Here is a 17,174-nt window from a genome sequence, read left to right as displayed (position 1 = left end):
CACTGACCACTGGGGAGGTCTGTGGTCTCAGGAGATGGGGTGGCATGAGGGCTGTCTTCTTATGTGTATTCAAGATAAAACCAAGCCTTACTTTTTTAGTACAATTACATAAATCAAAGGTCCAAGTTAAAAGAAAAAGGAAGTTTTCTCAATGCCCTAGAAGTAATTAGCTACTCTTTCACTTCCTATGCATGGCATTTAGGTCAGGTCATCCTGTCCTGGTCAAAATGGTATTGGGTGAAGCTGGGCTTGTATGTATTGAGCCAGGAGTTGGACTCAGTGATCCTTGTGGTCCCTTCCAACTCAGGGCATTCTGTGATTCTGTGTGTGTTTGTACACTTGTACTAGAGGAGTGTTGCTTGTTTCAGATCAGTTCCTCCTTTACAGACATGGAGGTGAGTTCTGCCAGATCTTTTACACAGCAGGGCTTCACCTCCAGCTGCTGTGTCTAAATATTTACAGGTCTGAGTCTGAAATGAATAATCCACTGTGTGGGATGGATGTTGAATTCACTTGCTTAATAGGAATAGATTACTCCTTCCGAACCCTTCTGTGCAAGGTGTGGCAGATCTGTCACCTTTGGATGTCAGCAGCCCTTGGTAGTGGTGCCTGTAGGGCGTGTGAGGGTGACTTCCAGCCCCTGTGAGCTCTCAGCTCTCCTCTCTCTTTCTTTGAGAGAGAACTTGTGGTGCTTGTGGCATAGCTGTGTCTTGACATGGGGTGTAAACAAAGGCTACTGGCTGCTTGCCTGCTCACAGCAAGGCTGTGGGTTTGCACCTCTCACGTGGATTCTTTCCTTTTTTCCCCTAAGCAAAACGATGGGCAGTTCACGGTGATCCAGCTGGTGGGCATGCTGCGTGGCATTGCAGCGGGCATGAAGTACCTGGCCGATATGAACTACGTGCACCGGGACCTGGCTGCCCGCAACATCCTGGTCAACAGCAACCTGGTCTGCAAGGTGTCTGACTTCGGCCTCTCCCGTTTCCTGGAGGATGACACCTCGGATCCCACTTACACCAGCGCGCTGGTAAAGCTGCTTTTCCACCGCAGGAGGGATGGGTGGGGAAGGAAGGAGTGAGGGAGAAGTCTCCTGTTGATGTTAAGAACGTTTTTCTCAGGGTACCAACAAGGGAAATAATGTGCCAAGTGGGAAATATCAATCAAATGAATGAAGGAAGATCTTCTCTTACCCAGTTGTTATTCCAGCACCTGTTGATCAGCCTTATGGTCATACCCATGGATAACTGAACCTTCTGCAAACAGAAGTAGTTGAAGGCTTTCTTGTTCAGTAAGACTGCAGCCAGTAGTTTTCCTAGATACCTTATTTTGCAGAGGCAGACAGCATCACCCCACTGCAATGCCTATGAGAGGTGTTCTTGGAAATAATTGTTGACAGAGCCGGGGCATGATCTATAGAAAATGATCTCTCCCAGATCTTTTGAAGCTGCCAGTGATAAGATGTCTAGCGCAGCTCTTCATGAATTGTAACAAAGGCTGAATACCTAAACCTAAGTTTTAATTCTTTTTTATTCTGCTTCTGAGATAGGTGACAGTAAAAGGATGGGAGGGAGATTCAAAGGGAATAGGTTTGATTTTTTCTGATTTCACAGTCATTAATTTTTCTACAGAATACCGCCAGCACAATGGACATTTTGACATGCCAAGGATTACAGTAGCTGCAGGCAGGTGGAAAGAGCTGGGGTTCTTTAATATGGTGAAAAGAAGGCTGAGTGGCCTCCTAAAAGTGACCTGTAGTACTTGAAGAGCAGCTAGGAAGAAGTCAGAGCCAAACTGTTTTCATTGGTGCCATATGATGTAACAAGGGGCAAGAAACAAAATCATAGCTTGGGACATTCAAGTTGAATAATAGGAAAAGCTTCTTTCCCCAGGGGGTTGGTGCAAGCCTGGACAGGTCACCAGACAGATGGGGGGGTTCATCATCCCTGAATATTGCCAGGAGTTGGCTGGACAAAGCCATTCCCATCCTGTGATAGGGATAGTTCTGAGGTCTCTTTCTTCTAGGATTTTATTGGTATATCAGATGAAAATATTTTGGACACATGTCTTTCAATTGCTCTTTCTTTTTCTGCTACTATCCTCTCTTAGTTGTTTGTTTTTCCCTGCAGGGTGGGAAGATCCCAATACGGTGGACAGCGCCTGAGGCAATTCAATACCGAAAATTCACATCAGCCAGCGATGTGTGGAGCTATGGAATAGTCATGTGGGAGGTGATGTCTTACGGCGAGCGGCCTTACTGGGATATGACCAATCAAGATGTGAGTTGTTAAGAAACCAGGAGCAAGGAACACTAAAACCAAGAGCAGATTGCAAGGCGAAGGCATGGTTCTATCTAGACCCAGCCTTTGGCATGTCCAGAACTTTCTCTGTCATGGGAGAGGTGTCCATGGCCAATGTCTTCCAGGATTCTTGTTAGACTGTCTCTCTCATGAGCTGTCCTTCATGCTCTCTAGGCCTCAGATACCCTCAGGATAAAACATCAAGGTCTTGGGTAGACCCTTTGGTGTGCAGAAGGCTTGCCTACCTCCCTTCTGCAAGCCTGGGTATGAAAACCTTTATGTCACAGCGTCTTCCTGACCTCCAGTTTGTTTCAGAACTGCCTCTGGGCAGTAAATTAGGACCCTCTCTTCTGCCACCTCTATCTCTTCCATTCTGCGGGCTTTTCAGACTTTGGGCTTCCCACCTGGCCCTCACAATTCCATCCACCCCAATGGCAAATTAGATGTTTTTCAGGTCAATACAACTCCATCCACACCATGTCAGGTTCAGAAAAGGGCAAATTCCTCCTCAGTGCCTAGTGGGGAATTTGTTGGAACAAGTCCCTAATGGCTGAGGCATGGCTATTCATGGCCTTGTCCCAGCCCCTGGCATACCAATAAAGTCTTTACATCAAGCTCTGCTGTCCCCCACCCATGTCACTGTGCTCTCCCTTCTGCTCTGCATCTCTTCCCTTGCAGCTTTCTCCCTCCATCACACAGCTGGTGGGGATGTCAGAGCCCATGCCCATCTCCTGAGCACAGTTTGCTGCATGCTGGCTGCTCCCCTGCCTCCTCAGCCTATTCTCCCCCTTCTTGTGCCGCAGGACATCGTGTCCCAGAAGCTGTCACCACTTAATTGCTGCTGATGCTCCCTGCGAATTAGCATGTGGCAGATACTCACTGCAGTTTAGCCTCCTGACCCTAGGGTGTGAGAGTCTGGGGAGGCAGGGGAAGGGAAAAGGGATGGAGAGTGCAGGCTGTGCCCTCTCGTGGGATGTATCTGCTGGCAGCAAGGCAGGTGGCTCCTTAGGAAATCGTTCAGTCAATGCCAAAGCCAAGTGCTTGGTGGCTGTGTGGACTCTCCCCAGTCCTTCCCCAGGAGGATGTCTTGGGTAGCTCACCAGAGCAGATTTCTGTCTTTAGAAATGTGCAAGACAAAGCTATGGTGGCCTTAATCAAGGAGTGAGAACAGACAGAGATGTCAAGATCCTTCTACCAGAGTAACAGGGAGCTGAGGTTCCTCTTGAAGAAAATCCCCTCTGCATGTGCTGTTTCCATTGTATGTGGCAAGACCATGTATTTTCCCAGGACTTGTGGTGCAGCAGGGAGACACCAAAGAGGCATCAGGCAAAACCTTCTTGTCACCATGACAATCACCCTTAGAAGCTAAGAAAGGGAACATTAAGAATTAAATGAGTATCTCTTTGGCCTACTCCTCCATTCAGAGATGAAGATGTTATTGCCACTGTATTGATTTCTCTTCCTCTTGTTGCAGGTGATAAATGCTATTGAGCAGGACTATCGGCTGCCACCCCCTATGGATTGTCCAAATGCCCTGCACCAGCTAATGCTTGACTGTTGGCAGAAGGATCGAAACCACAGACCCAAATTTGGACAAATTGTCAACACTTTAGACAAAATGATCCGAAATCCTAATAGTCTGAAAGCCATGGCACCTCTCTCCTCTGGGTATGCATACTATCTTACTGTTGTCTTTTGGCTTCTATTGGCAGAGCTGCTGTTGTGTGTGGCCTGGTGGGCACCATCCTTGCATCTCTCCTGGGCAGGTGTTGTAAAGACCTCTTCACCCTTGATGTTGTTTGCTCCTTTATAGAGGATCAGTTAAAGATGTCAAAGTCACTCTTGTCCCGCTCCTCTGGACAGAGTAATGCTGCTCCAAGTCATTCCAGCCAATGGAGGGTGCAGAAATACGTGTGCTTGCTTGCCATTGCTTGTTGTGATCATTTCCTATTTCTGTGTTTCAGGGTTAACCTCCCTCTACTTGACCGCACAATCCCAGATTATACCAGCTTCAACACTGTGGATGAATGGCTGGATGCCATCAAGATGAGCCAGTACAAGGAGAGCTTTGCCAGTGCTGGCTTCACCACCTTTGATATAGTATCTCAGATGACTGTAGAGTAAGTGCCCAGGCTTCTAGTCCCAAAGCACGAGGAAAAGTCTCAGTAGTTCAACAACAACTGATCACTAATTGAATTAATTTTCTTTTCATGTTGTTTTACTTTCATAGAATTTATTACCTTCTAGACCCACTTTTGGTCTGTTCATTTTCTGCAGAACTGTCTCTATTCTGCAGACAGTCTTACGTCCAGGCTTTGTCTTTTTGTTGCTGTGTATCTGCAGAATTCAGTCCCACATTCTCACACTGCATATCCCCACTGTGAAAATGAAAACTGCCACTAGTGTCTCCAAACCCCTCCATGGAACAAATGGAGATTTCACGGTGGCATCAGGCATTTCTCCAGCCACAGGAGAGCACTTCAGGACTCTGCAGTCCTCTTGCATGTGTGGCTTATTGGCGAAGGAGACAAACACTCTACAGAAAGCATTCTGGTTAAGAAAGGCCTCTGAAAGTCCACATGGTTTCACTTTGTTCTGAATTGTCCTGTATGCACTAAAAACATTTCTCAGTGGCAAAATTTTAGCAAGTTCTTCAGAGGAAGCAGGCAGCTGAAATCCATTTGTGGTAGTTTTTGAAATCCCTTGGGGCTAACTGGGGCTTTGATGCCTCTCGGGAAAGATTTGTAGTTGGTTGCAGTTAGCTTTAGAAACCCTTGCCAGGAAAGCACCAAGCATTAAAGCCATCTGTAAGCACTGTGATGTCTCTGTGCCGGGTAACCAGGAAGGTTTCTTGGAATTGATGCCTAATTTCACACTTTAAAACTATCACTCAATCCGAATGCATTCACACAAATGGCCAAACAGATCTTTTTTGGCTTTTTGCTCTTACTTGCTGCCAGGAAATTCACATGGCAATTCTGACTGTTTCAGTGTATCCATGGTGCAGCCCCAGAGCCGTGGGGGTGATTTTGGCACTGTGTAGGCTGTGTTCATACTACAGGAAGAGGACCCTTAAAATCTGAAGGATAATGAAGAAGAACTTTGACCAAACTGGGACATCAGACCCACACCACAACCCAACCCTGCCAAATTTGGTGGGTTCTATGCAATATATCTGCTAGATATATTGCAGCCAGGCTAATGAAGTCAGCGTTTTTCTTGGATGTGCTCAGTGTCCATTAAATGCTACTCTTCCCACTACGTTACCACATCCCTCACAATATCTTCCAAGTCCTCTCCGTGTGCCTTCAGTGCAATCACTAGGGTACCCACAGCTCATTCCCATGTCCCCATCAGTTTTGACAAACCTTTCCACACTTCTCACCTGGTTGGTTGGACAGAATAATAGAAATGATAGTCCAAGTCCTTTATCCTTGGAAAATCATGATACAACATTACTTGAGACCACCTTCTAAGGATTGCTGGTCTTTGCAGAAGTAGCTAGTCATATCAATGGAGCTGAATTCCGATGAGACCCTCTTATCTTGAAATTGGGATAGCCAGCAAAGTTTAAATGTTTACCGAAGACAACTTCAATTTACCCAATGTAGGTGGTTTCAACACTGATCTACTTGAATGTGAACCTAACGAGGTTCAACAAGGCCTGGGGCGAGGTGTTGTACTTGGGTCAGGGCAGTCACAGATATGAGTACAGACTGGGAGTAGAACTAATTAAGAGCATCCCTGTGGAAAAGGACCTGGGGGTCCTGATGGGTGAAAATCTGGACACGAGCCAGAGTAAAGACTTTCGGTTTTATTCCTAATCAGAGTAAAAGCAAAAATCAAATTGCCAGACTCTTCCAGCAGGGAATGTTCCCTTTTCTTATCTCAGCATATTTGGCAGCACAGAGAAGGGAATGGAAAGCAGCAAGGCAGGTGGTCACTGTGAAGGACACCATCCTGGTGCCAGAGTTGTATGGTGCACTAGCAGGTTTCTAGTTGCTTTTCTGAGCAGAAATTTGAGTGGCAGCAAAGCTGTGGCTTGGGTGCTCACTCTCCCTCCATTCTCAGAGGGCATAGGCTGAAGGCTGCTTTGACAGTGGTCTGCAGCCACAACATGCAGATCTGTGGCATAGATCCATCCTCAGCTTTCCTTCTCCATGCTCCTTTTGTTTGACCAGGAGAGGCAAGGTCTAGAGCGAGCATAAAGCAAACACAGTCTCATTTGCCACTTGTTCTAAAGGATTTTCTTCCACATTTCCTTGGAGTTCCTGTTTGCCCTGCTTTGCCTATTGATGCCCACTTTTAAAATTCTGATCCTAACACTGAAGGAGAGAGAAAAAGCAACTGAAAATCCTTAAAGGCATGAATGGCATCTTACAAATGCCATCCATTCTCTGATCAGAAGATTCATGACTGAAATTTATCCACCAGCAGGGTGATGAGTAGCAAACTCAGCTGGAGTGATCACAGATAGCACTAACGCAGAGTAACACTCATGCTCTTGGTGTGAGCTTTATCTTCCCCAGATGCCTAATATCCATCAAAAACAGCAGCAGTGCAAAAATTAGATTGCCACACTTCAGCAAAGAGGATAAGCAGCAGAAGTTTATCACTTCATGGCCTCGTCAGAACAGCGTAGTAGATGTGGTACTTAGAGACGTGGTTTACTGGGCAATATTGGTGTCAGGTGGATGGTTGGACTGAATGATCTTAGAGGTCTTTTCCAACATTAATGATTCTGTGGTTCTGTGATAATGCAAGAGTAACAAGTGCACTTGTCATCTTCACAGAGGGAGTAACATTCACGTTGATGAAGGTGTATCAGCTCCTGTCCGTCCATCTCCAAGGATGGAAAAATAGGTTTCTATTTCCTACCTTGCAAAACAGGAGAGAGAATCCAAACTTGCAAATCAAGAATACAGACAATACAAGGATAGAAAACCTAAGGCTTTTCAAAGACCAGTTCACTTGTGAGCAGTGAGCAGAGCATGTAGTATTTGCATTGACAAGCAATATTGAGGTTTCCAGTACTTTGGGGGTGCTATGCTGAAAATGCAAAGATTGGGAGGTTCAACCAGGAGAAGAAAGGGCAGAAGAGAGGAGGTTTTACCTGGCCCTCATTCATCCATTGCATTTGTGGAATAAGTGCTACAGATAAAGTCTGGAGACCACAGCTCCCAGCGTAGCACACTCCAAGGGGATGCTCATGCATAGCCTTGTTCTGATGTACTTTCTAATCCTTGCTGATGTTTATGTGGTGTTTGTTTCTTTCCTCCCAAAGGGACATTCTACGAGTTGGGGTCACTTTAGCAGGACACCAGAAGAAAATTCTGAACAGTATCCAGGTGATGAGAGCACAGATGAACCAAATTCAGTCTGTGGAGGTTTGATAGCGACATGTCCTTGTGCTCCACTTCCTTGAGGCCCTGCTCCCCTCTGCCCCTGTGTGTCTGAGCTCCAGTTCGTGAGTGTTCTGCGTGGATCAGAGACAGGCAGCTGCTCTGAGGATCATGGCAACGGGAAGAAATGCCCTATCGTCGACAACAAGAAGTCACCAAGAGGTGAAACAATGGAAAACAATGGAAAAAGGGAACAAGAAAAGACAACTATTTTGAAAACAAACAAACAATGAATTATTTTTAAATAATAATAAAGCAATTGCAGTCTTGAAAAGGGCTCCAAGACCAATGGGAGTCTCCAAAGGAAGAGAATAGAGCAGCTCCATCTATTTCCTCTTGCACAAGGGTTGCTGCAGCTGGGCCCAGACACCTCTGGAGTAATGAGACTTTTCAAGAAGATGAATGCAAAGAATGGTCGCACTTCTCTTTCTCACATGGGATGGCAGCTCTGGGAATGTCCAGCAGTCCTTCCTGAAAGCCCTGTTGGCAAATCGAAGAGAAGAGCTGAAGCTCTTTGGTGCTGTGGAACCAAGTGCATCTCAGAAATTGTTGGACTTCTACAAAAGCTGAAGACATTCTTTTTTTTTAAACAAGTAAACTGATACTAGAAGAGGCTGTTTCCGTCAAATGAGAAGGAATCTGTAACACTGGGGCGGGGGGTGGGGAATGGGGGAAATCAGTCCTTTTTACATCTCTTTATTTTCTCTTGTCATGGAACAGTTTTGTGAGTGACAGTTTCCTAAGGGTCCGTCCATCCACCCTCCAGTGGCATCATTGTTTCATACATATCATATGCACAAGACTTAATAGTGATGTCCTCACTCGATGCCAATGATCTTTCCCCAGAAGACTTCCCAAGTACAGTATGTAGTAGATTTTGATTACAAATGCTGATGTGTACCTTTATTTTTCGGTTGTCATTGTTGGGAGATTCGTCCTTTTACCTTGCTTTGTTAACACCAATTTGTGAATTTGGGGTTGGAATTTTTTTGGTCGATTGGGTTTTTTTTTTTTTTAATGAAAAGGAAACGACATTTCCAAGCATCATATCATTCAAGAACTGAAATCCTTTCCTTGCGGAAGGAAAAATTGCTTATTGACAATATGCCAGGAGAAAAAGTTTTTTATATGCACATTTCCTCATGTTTGCTTGTTTGTTATTTTGCAATTCGTTTCAGCCTGACAGGTATTTCCGACTGTTGGGTTTCCAGTTGTCTGCCAAGATGAAATGCCCACCTGCTCAGTTCAGGGTTGCTGGTGCAGTGATGAGCAGTATTATGGAAGGTTTTTTGGTTTTGTTGGATGGAGGGGAGGGAAAGGCAGGGGAGGGTAGTTGTGTTCTGAGTGGGAATGATGGCTGTTAGAGCCCCTTGGAGATGTCTATTTAGAAAGGTGTCAAGGTTGGTTGGTGCACATGGTTTCTAGCTGCGAGGTTGTGGGTGCTTCATACCGTAACCAAGCTCTGTGGATGTGCTTTGTGCCCATTGGACACACAGTCCCTTCGTTAGGCAGTGCCCGGTTGGCTCTGAACATCATCTCCACCCATTGCCTCTAGGAGAACATAGGAGAGCAAAGTACGAGTCCAGGTCTCTGTAGGAGAATGCCACGGTTGAAGCTCAATGGCCAGTTGGTGGGTTTATAAACAACTGAAATAAATACTTTAGTTACTGAACAGCTCTTTGGTATGTGTAAATACCACCAAACAAGTGCAGGGCGAATAGAAATTATAATAATGGGATTGTTCTCTCTGTTCAGCACCACCTCCTGTCTTCTGAAACGTGCCTACCAGCCCCCACGGTAGGGTTCATCTGCCCACATGTGGCATATTTGCACACATCTGAGTCTGTGTTGATAAACCCTCCTCTGCCATTGCCATGTCCTTCGTAGAGCCCTGCACTCATGTTTGGCAGCATGGGGCATTGGAAGGCATGTTCACTGGGAGCTGGTTTGCTGTATTTTCCAGGAGCTGAATCCAAGAAGAAAGCTGTAGATGGAACTCCCAAGCTGTCTAGACCTCTGTAGCCAGACATCATCTTTCTAGATAAGTGGCCATTTACAAAGTACTCAGCATTTTCCGCTTTCAGATCAGATCAGATGGGGAAGCACATATAAGTGGCAGCGGAGCATTCCCTGCAAGCGAGAGTTACTTCTCTGCTAGCTCCTTTACATGCCCTGCTGCCTCCACGAGGGCAGAATCTGTGTAGAGAGAGTTTGGAGTGAGTGGATAACAGGCATTGTATGCAGGCCCGACCTGAGCATTTCAGCTGCCCTATATGCAGTGTGTTTAGTGTTTGTATCTAGCTGAAGGGATGCTTTGAATGCCCTTGAATTCAAAAAAGCACTGCACCAGATCATGAAATGAACTCAGTTTTAAAGAGCAGGATGCAAAAACTGACAGTGTCAACTAAAAAGAATGCTTTCGGAGAACACACAAAGAAAGAAGTCTTCTCCATGCCACCTGTCCCATAGTACTGCTCACATAGGTGTCTCTGTCTTGCACTGTAGCAGCTGTACTTTAACAAGGAGCTGTTATCAGCTCCCAAAGGCATGGCTTTCCCAAAGGTCTCGGAAGCTGTTTGGTGATGGTTGGGGCTGAGGGAAGCAAGGTGCTGTGCCAACCCATCTAGCCACAGCCAACCACCTGCTTTATGTACAAGGGAGCTTTGCAGGACAAGGAGAGCTGTCTGACTAGCAAACTCACCAGCAAATTCCTATGGGGCAACCATGTGGAAGGAGCACGTGATGCCCTTCAGTTGTCTTTTCTCAGACAGCTCTTGGCTGTTCTCTGCTGTTGGTGCATGTGTGCTTATACCACAGAGGAGCAGTGGCCAAGCAGTGTCCTTTCAGCCAGTCGGGCTTGGAAGGACACTTCAGGTTATTTGTCTCAGTGCGCTGAATCTCCTCACTGAACTGCATTAAACGCATCTACCTACCAGACCCAACCCACTGTGAATGAAGGGACCACACAGAGCTCAGTGCCACGGCAGCTGTCTGCAGGATAGAGAAAGCACATCCTTATCTCTTCCTCTGACCAAAAACAAATCACATGGTGTCAGTCCTACAATAATACACTCCCATCTATTTATATCAGTCATTGCTGCGACATCTGTCTGTATTTGTATAGGACTAATGGAGAATGAGACCTAAAATGGAAATGATCCATAAAACACTGCAATTTTCTGCATCCCTACAGCTTTCCAGGGAGGATGAGGAACCGAGTTCCTGTTAAGTACTTTGGTTGTAAATTATTCTGGTGCATGCTCCAGTGGACAGCATAGTCACTGAAGTGACTTTAATGTTTATACTTCATGGGTATCAAATGTACTGCTACAAAATATGAGTATAGTGGCAAAATTCAACAAATAACAAGGGGAAAACGGGGAAAAGTCACTTGCTAACATTTACACTGTGAAATAGTTGTGCATATGCATGTGTGCATGTGTGAATACTTAAAAAATCTCATCACCATGTTATTTTTCAGGCAGCTTGTTGCAATTTTCACATTTTCCCTCCATCTTTCAAGCTACCTCCAAGACCTACTCTTCTCCTCCACTGTTGCCCACTGCCATCTGCTGCTGAGGTCACGTGTGTCTTGTGATGGCATCCAGTAGAAGAGCTGAGCGGGATGCTAAGTTGAAAATATCTTAGTTGGCCAAGTTCAAATCACACAGAGCGTCACGAATATGTGGATAGTAGAAAGGTAAAGGATTCTCCCTCAGTGCTTGATTTTATGGGTCACTTTCAGCCCTCTACCTGCAATTAACAGCAAAGAGAAAAAAAATGAAAAATGAACGTATAAGGTACAGCACTGCCATGAACTACTCACCAGCTGTGAGTGTGGGGAGAGACACAGGGCACTACAGGCTGCACTCCCCCTGCACAAATTACCTTCCTTCCTCCTCTAAATCCCAGAATTTCAAGAACTTGATGCAGATTTGCAGCTTGCAGCAGATGAGGATCTGTTCGTTATCATCTGGCTTCTTCTCTCCATTGTATCATCACTACCATGTAGTAGATTTCAACCTCTGCATGGGGTCTGGGTCAGTGTTGTTGTCCCAGGGTCTGGCAGTTTTGCAGCATTACTTCAGTATTGTGATTCAAAGGCAGAGCATTTTATCCTGCAACTCCATGGCAGTCATGGTACAGCAGAGCCATCTTGTTGGTGTTGTTGGACCCGCTGGCATCAAAGCTTGCACTCTGCTGCATCATTAACAGTCACGTCCTCTAATAATGCAATAATTGTCTTGGATTTATGAATCCAAAATGTATGGAGTAAGACAGAATACGTTTTAGTCTATTTTTTTCATCTTCCTTTCTGTGTGTCTAATTTGAGACTGATTTATTGTAGGTCTTTTCCACCTTAACATTTAACAAGTTCTTTACGTACAGGATTCAGCATTTCCCCCTTCAGAGTTTTAAGGACAACTGATGCAGCATCAGCTTCGTTCTTGCAGTCTGTGGCAGTTATCCAATGCTGTTAAAAACACCCTAAAATTTATCTTCTTTGCTGTGTTCCACTCCAATCTCTTAGTGAAACTGGTGTTTGGAGTGCTTTCAGCTCTAGGATCACCAGTCCTTTACACCCAACAATTAAACTTTTATTTTGAGTGGTACTCAATGTTGCAAGAGTTGGACTCGATGATCCTTATGGGTCCCTTCCAGTTCAGGATATTCCATGATTCTGATGTGTCCTCAGAATTGCAGCCATCTTCCCTTGCATTATCTGAGCTGTACCTACTTACAGCCACGTTCTGCACTGTATCTTCAGTTCGCGACTTGAGCAGCGGTGCCATCTGCTTACAGTGTTGGATCCGCCGCGTTCACAATTCAGTGCACTTCTGCCACTGGCTTTTCATGAGCACTGACCACAAAAATTATCTTCTGTGCTGCTGATTTCATTTTGTTATTGCTGAGAGCTACTGGAGTTCTCCTACTATGCAAAAAAATAAATGTCTATATTTCTTTTTAGCTTCAGACACGTTTTGGCCTCATCTTCAGAATTCTCCAGGATGAGTCATCTCCAGGATGATTTTGCTTCTTGTAACCATTGAACCCTTCCCAGAAAGAGGACACCACTTCTGTCCGTGCTTACTTCCATGTGTGAGGCATTCCACAGTCCTCCCTGCATCGTGCAAATATTTCCTGGAATCTGATTTACTGCTGTGCCTCTGTGTTATTTCTACACTGTCAAATGTTAGTTGCAGAGATTTGGGACTAAAAGTGAGACGTCATCTCTGCCCTCAAATGTGTGTTCGTCTTAATTTGTATTCTCCACTGTCCTACAAATGACTCAGCAGCTTCTCACCCTTTCTCTCAGTTTTGTAGGAGATTTGCACTTCTCTGCAGCCCTGTGCTTTGTGGGATAGCAGCCACGCACACATAGTACGGTCTGATCCCTGACTCATTTCTCCTCTGGCAGTTGGATGTTCATAGTTCCCTGATGGCCATTCAGAGCACCACAGGACTTAAGTTGTGTGCCTCATCTTTTCCAGGAAATCCATTCTGCCTTCGTGAAAAAGAGAATGCTTCTTTGATCCTTTTCCAGTTGTCAATTTCAGGAATTTTCAGTTGTCTTAACTGTAGCTTCTACCTCTACCTCCAGGGTCAGTCTTCAGCTCCTGCACGGGCAGCACTGTGTCCTTTAGTAATCCTACTAAATCTAGGAGGAAAGGAATACACTTTTTGGAGTCTTCAACAGCCAAGCAGCTATGTTAGCAAAGCTAATGGAAGGATATCGAGAGGGACTAAGAGGAAGCATGACAGTCAAACCCCTCTTTTCCCCAGAATTATCTTTCTTCTATGCTGCCCACTCATTGACCTCGGTCTGTGGTCATCAAGTTGGCTTAAGAGGTTGGGAGTCAGCACCATACCCCAGATGAACTGTTCCTTGGGTATGGCGGACACCAGCCTGGGATGCGTGGTCTGGCAAATCTGCACTCTTGCTTGGCCTTTGCTTTTGGGGAATGGATGCAAAGACTCTGACTGCTAACAAATGCTGGCACTCAGCCTTCACATAAGAATGTTGTTATGGGCCCAGAGATCTCTTGTGTGCTGAATTCTCAAAGGGAAGAAACTAAGAGATGCAGAACAGGGCTGTAGGAACAGCCAAAAGTCTTTGGAGGTATTCAATTTTGAATCTAGGTCTGAGAGATGTAAATGATGACGATAAGAAATTTCATGCCATGAAATCAGGAAAGATGTGGTGAAGGTGAGTAAGAAGGAGCCACTATTTCTCACAATAAACAAATGCAGATGAAGTGAAATATTCTGTGACACAAAGCACAATGATTGAATGCTGGAACTCACTGCTGCAGGATGTTGACGGTAAGAATTAGATTCAAAGGATGACAAATTTGTGTAAGTAAAATCTGTATTAGCCTCCTCAACACAAAAATACCTCTTCTGTTTTTTCTGGGTCACAGATGCCACAAGCTGCCCAGGGAGCTATGGGTGCCCCATCCATGGAGTTGCCCAGTGCCAGGCTGGAAGGGGCCCTGGGCAGCCTGAGCTGGTGGGGGGCAACCAGCACACAGCAGAGTTTTGGAATCTCTGCATTGGATGTTGGCTCAGCCTGCATGAGCAGTCTCTGCTGGTTGCATGCCTATCCAAACATGAGTCCAAATGGACCCATGCACGTTGCCTTGAGGATGAAAATTCAGGAAAGGAGCCTGGGACAAGCTTCTAAAACAGGTGAAGAGGTTTCAATGTAAGGTAGTCATTCAGGGCTGGGCTGTGTGCATGCAGTGAAATCCCAGAGGCATCCAAGAGCAGGCACTGAGTGTTGGGGCCTCCAGCACAAGGTTCAAACATGTGCTGAGTGCAAGTTGCAGTTGTTGAGTGCTGACCCAGTTCTGAACCTGAATTTGTTCTCTATGTCCTGAGGACAACTTAGCTCCCAACAGAACTCATGTCACTTAGGATACCTTGATAGTATAAATAAAAGCTACTTGACACAGGCAATGATTTATTTCCCTCTTCAGTACAGCCTGCAGACCCCAGTAAGGTATGGGAGACGAGGAAAGGCACACGGTGCTTGGTGCCCTTGTATTGCCTTCGGATCTGTCTTGCTTGATCCCCTCTAAGACTCTCATCTCCAGTACAACTCCGATCTTTCTTCTCCTCTGAAAGGAGAGAAGCAGGGTTTTTCTAGCTGATGGTTTTATAAGTTCTCTTATAAGCAACTCGCCTTCAAGATCTGGAGTTTTCTTTTAAGCTATTCAATAGTGAAAGGAAGTAAGCCACCCAGCTCACCCTTCCCTGGTTCAACCACAGGCAGAATGGACAGACACTGGGACAAACCAGGGACTGGAGGTTTGCATCTGCTCCTTCACTTGTGGATCCATAGATACTTCTTCAGAAGGTGTTCTGCTGGATGCCCTCCGCTTGTGACTTCATCCATTTTGCACACTGTGATCCTTGCATCCCTTTTCTTTCTTATTGCTTGTCCCCTGGCATCAGTTATCTCTGCTCTGCATGGTTTCCTTGTCCTCTGTCTCTTTCCCAGTACAGGAGGTCTGGATGGATTGCTTAAGGTTTTGGTCATCTCCAAGGATTCCCTTCCTTGGACCTGGATCACCACATCTCTGCAGTGGACCTGTATTCATCTCCATTTCTTCTCATGAAAACATCCCACTCTGCCTCTTCTCCTTGGAAACATCATCTTCTTCACATCCCAGATCTTCCTGGAGAAAGGAGGAGAAATTTGTATGAAACTGAGGCAAGAGTGTGAGGGTCATTGGTCATCATTTCCATGTAACAGTTCAAGGCAAAGGGCCCAACCCTACCTCTTACAGCAGGTAAATGAGCACACCTATCAGTCTGAGCCTGAGAATATTCTACCAGGCTTTCAAAAAATGGTCCTGCCCTAAATGGGCAATTCGCTAGGACTGTCACCCATCCCTAAGGTCTCTGACAGGAGAGTAATTATGTGGTGGCTCATGTCAAAGAAAATCTTCAGTTTGTACAGAGCTATGCACAGCTCAGCTGTAGAGTTGCTTTTCTTCTGTTTTTTTTGGCCAGAATTAGCTCAACACAGAAACACTTGTTAAGTTTTGTGAGATTGTCCAATTGGTTGATGCCAGGGGGAATGAGTAATAGGTCTTGCTGGAGAAATGATTGGGGTGCCCCAAGTACACCTGTGATGGTTTGACTTGATGATCTTAAGGGTCTTCTCCGACCTAAATGATTCTGCTGTTCTATCAGGGGCATGGTGGAGTTGGTAGTGTTAGGCTAATTATTGGTATTGATATCTTCAGGGTCTTTTCCTAAATGATCCTATTCTATTTGGTCATCCCCACTCACTTAGCCAAGCCATGCTCTGGGCAGGACACAGGTGAGTTGTATCTGAGACCTGAGACCTCTGTTCAAGGTGGGGTGGGCTCAGATAGTCAAACTATCCTCTGAAGATCCAGATGTCTCATATCTATGGGCTGCTAAGGAGCTGAAGAGCTAACATAGCTGCCTGTGTTTCTGTTTTTTAGGGAGGACCTGTCCTAGCTCAACAGTCAGACCTCAGGTTAGCAATGCAGGGGAGGAAGTAAGAGGGTCTTGGAGGGAAGCATTATGCTGAAGTCTGAGAGGTGAGATTTGTGGGGAAATATGACTGTGGTGCAGGGAATTTTGTAGGGAGATTTTGCCAGGCTCTGAATTCCTCATCACTTCGGAAGGATCTGGCTGTATAAGGATGGGGGAATTATGTGTACCCTTCAACTACCCCAAACCAAGCATGTCTAGTCAACACCACATCTTACCATCCCCCCAAGTCCAAGGATCCATCAGCTGGGCTCCAGGGGCATCCCCAAGTCTGGTTTCCTGCTATTCATCATCCTGTGTGTTGGCCATGGCCCTATGGACAATGTAACACTTTTCATGACAGTATTTGTATTTTTTTAATTGTGAATGGGGAGATAGTGTGCAGGTCCTTGTTACACAGGGATGTGTCTTCCATTCAGATCAGGGCTTCCCCTGGCTTCGTCAGATGTCTATCGATGTTACTGAGAAAAATAAAGAAAGAAATAAATCAGATGTATTTATAAAGGAAACAGAAACCCGCTGCTCCAATGCCTTTGTAGGAGTATTTTTAACAAAACATTTTTTCAAAATAAATGTGAATTGTAAAGTTTGAAGCATTTGCTTGTGGCTTTCTTTTCTAGGTGCTCTGTCAAACTTTCAGCCTTCCCAAGAACACTGCTTTGGTGTAAATAATAGTGTTAGATAAACGTAAGGATTATTGATCTCTTAGGAGAAAAACATGACCAGAATGAGCTGTGCAAAGCTGTGAGTGCCCCATCCCTGGAGGTGCCCAAGGCCATGGATGGGGCCCTGGGCAGGCTGAGCTGGTGGGGGGCACCCATCCCATGGCAGAGGTTGGAACTGAGTGGGCTTTAAGGTCCCTTCCAACCCAACCATTCTATGATTCTATGATATGATTGATATAGCAACAGGCAAAATAGCTAGCAATGCAATAGAGCGCTAT

The 17,174-nt window shown here is 45.5% G+C and overlaps 1 protein-coding gene across 4 annotated transcripts in view; it reads left to right on the top strand.

The window, feature by feature from the left end:
* The window catches only part of EPHB2 (EPH receptor B2), a 107,946-nt gene extending 91,126 nt beyond the window's left edge, over positions 1-16,820 (top strand). For all 4 annotated transcript variants that reach the window (XM_021417388.1, XM_021417386.1, XM_021417387.1 and 1 more), the window contains exons 12-16: positions 812-1,027; positions 2,127-2,276; positions 3,772-3,965; positions 4,262-4,417; positions 7,582-16,820. In XM_021417388.1, the coding sequence (XP_021273063.1) occupies positions 812-1,027; positions 2,127-2,276; positions 3,772-3,965; positions 4,262-4,417; positions 7,582-7,690 (825 nt within the window). In that variant the 3' untranslated portion in view covers positions 7,691-16,820. The remainder of the gene's footprint in view (positions 1-811; positions 1,028-2,126; positions 2,277-3,771; positions 3,966-4,261; positions 4,418-7,581) is intronic.

Source organism: Numida meleagris, chromosome 20 (genome assembly GCF_002078875.1).
Source record: "Numida meleagris isolate 19003 breed g44 Domestic line chromosome 20, NumMel1.0, whole genome shotgun sequence".
NCBI lineage: Eukaryota > Metazoa > Chordata > Aves > Galliformes > Numididae > Numida > Numida meleagris.
Note: the sequence above shows the minus strand (reverse complement) of the source record. Positions and strands in the feature narration are given on the sequence as shown.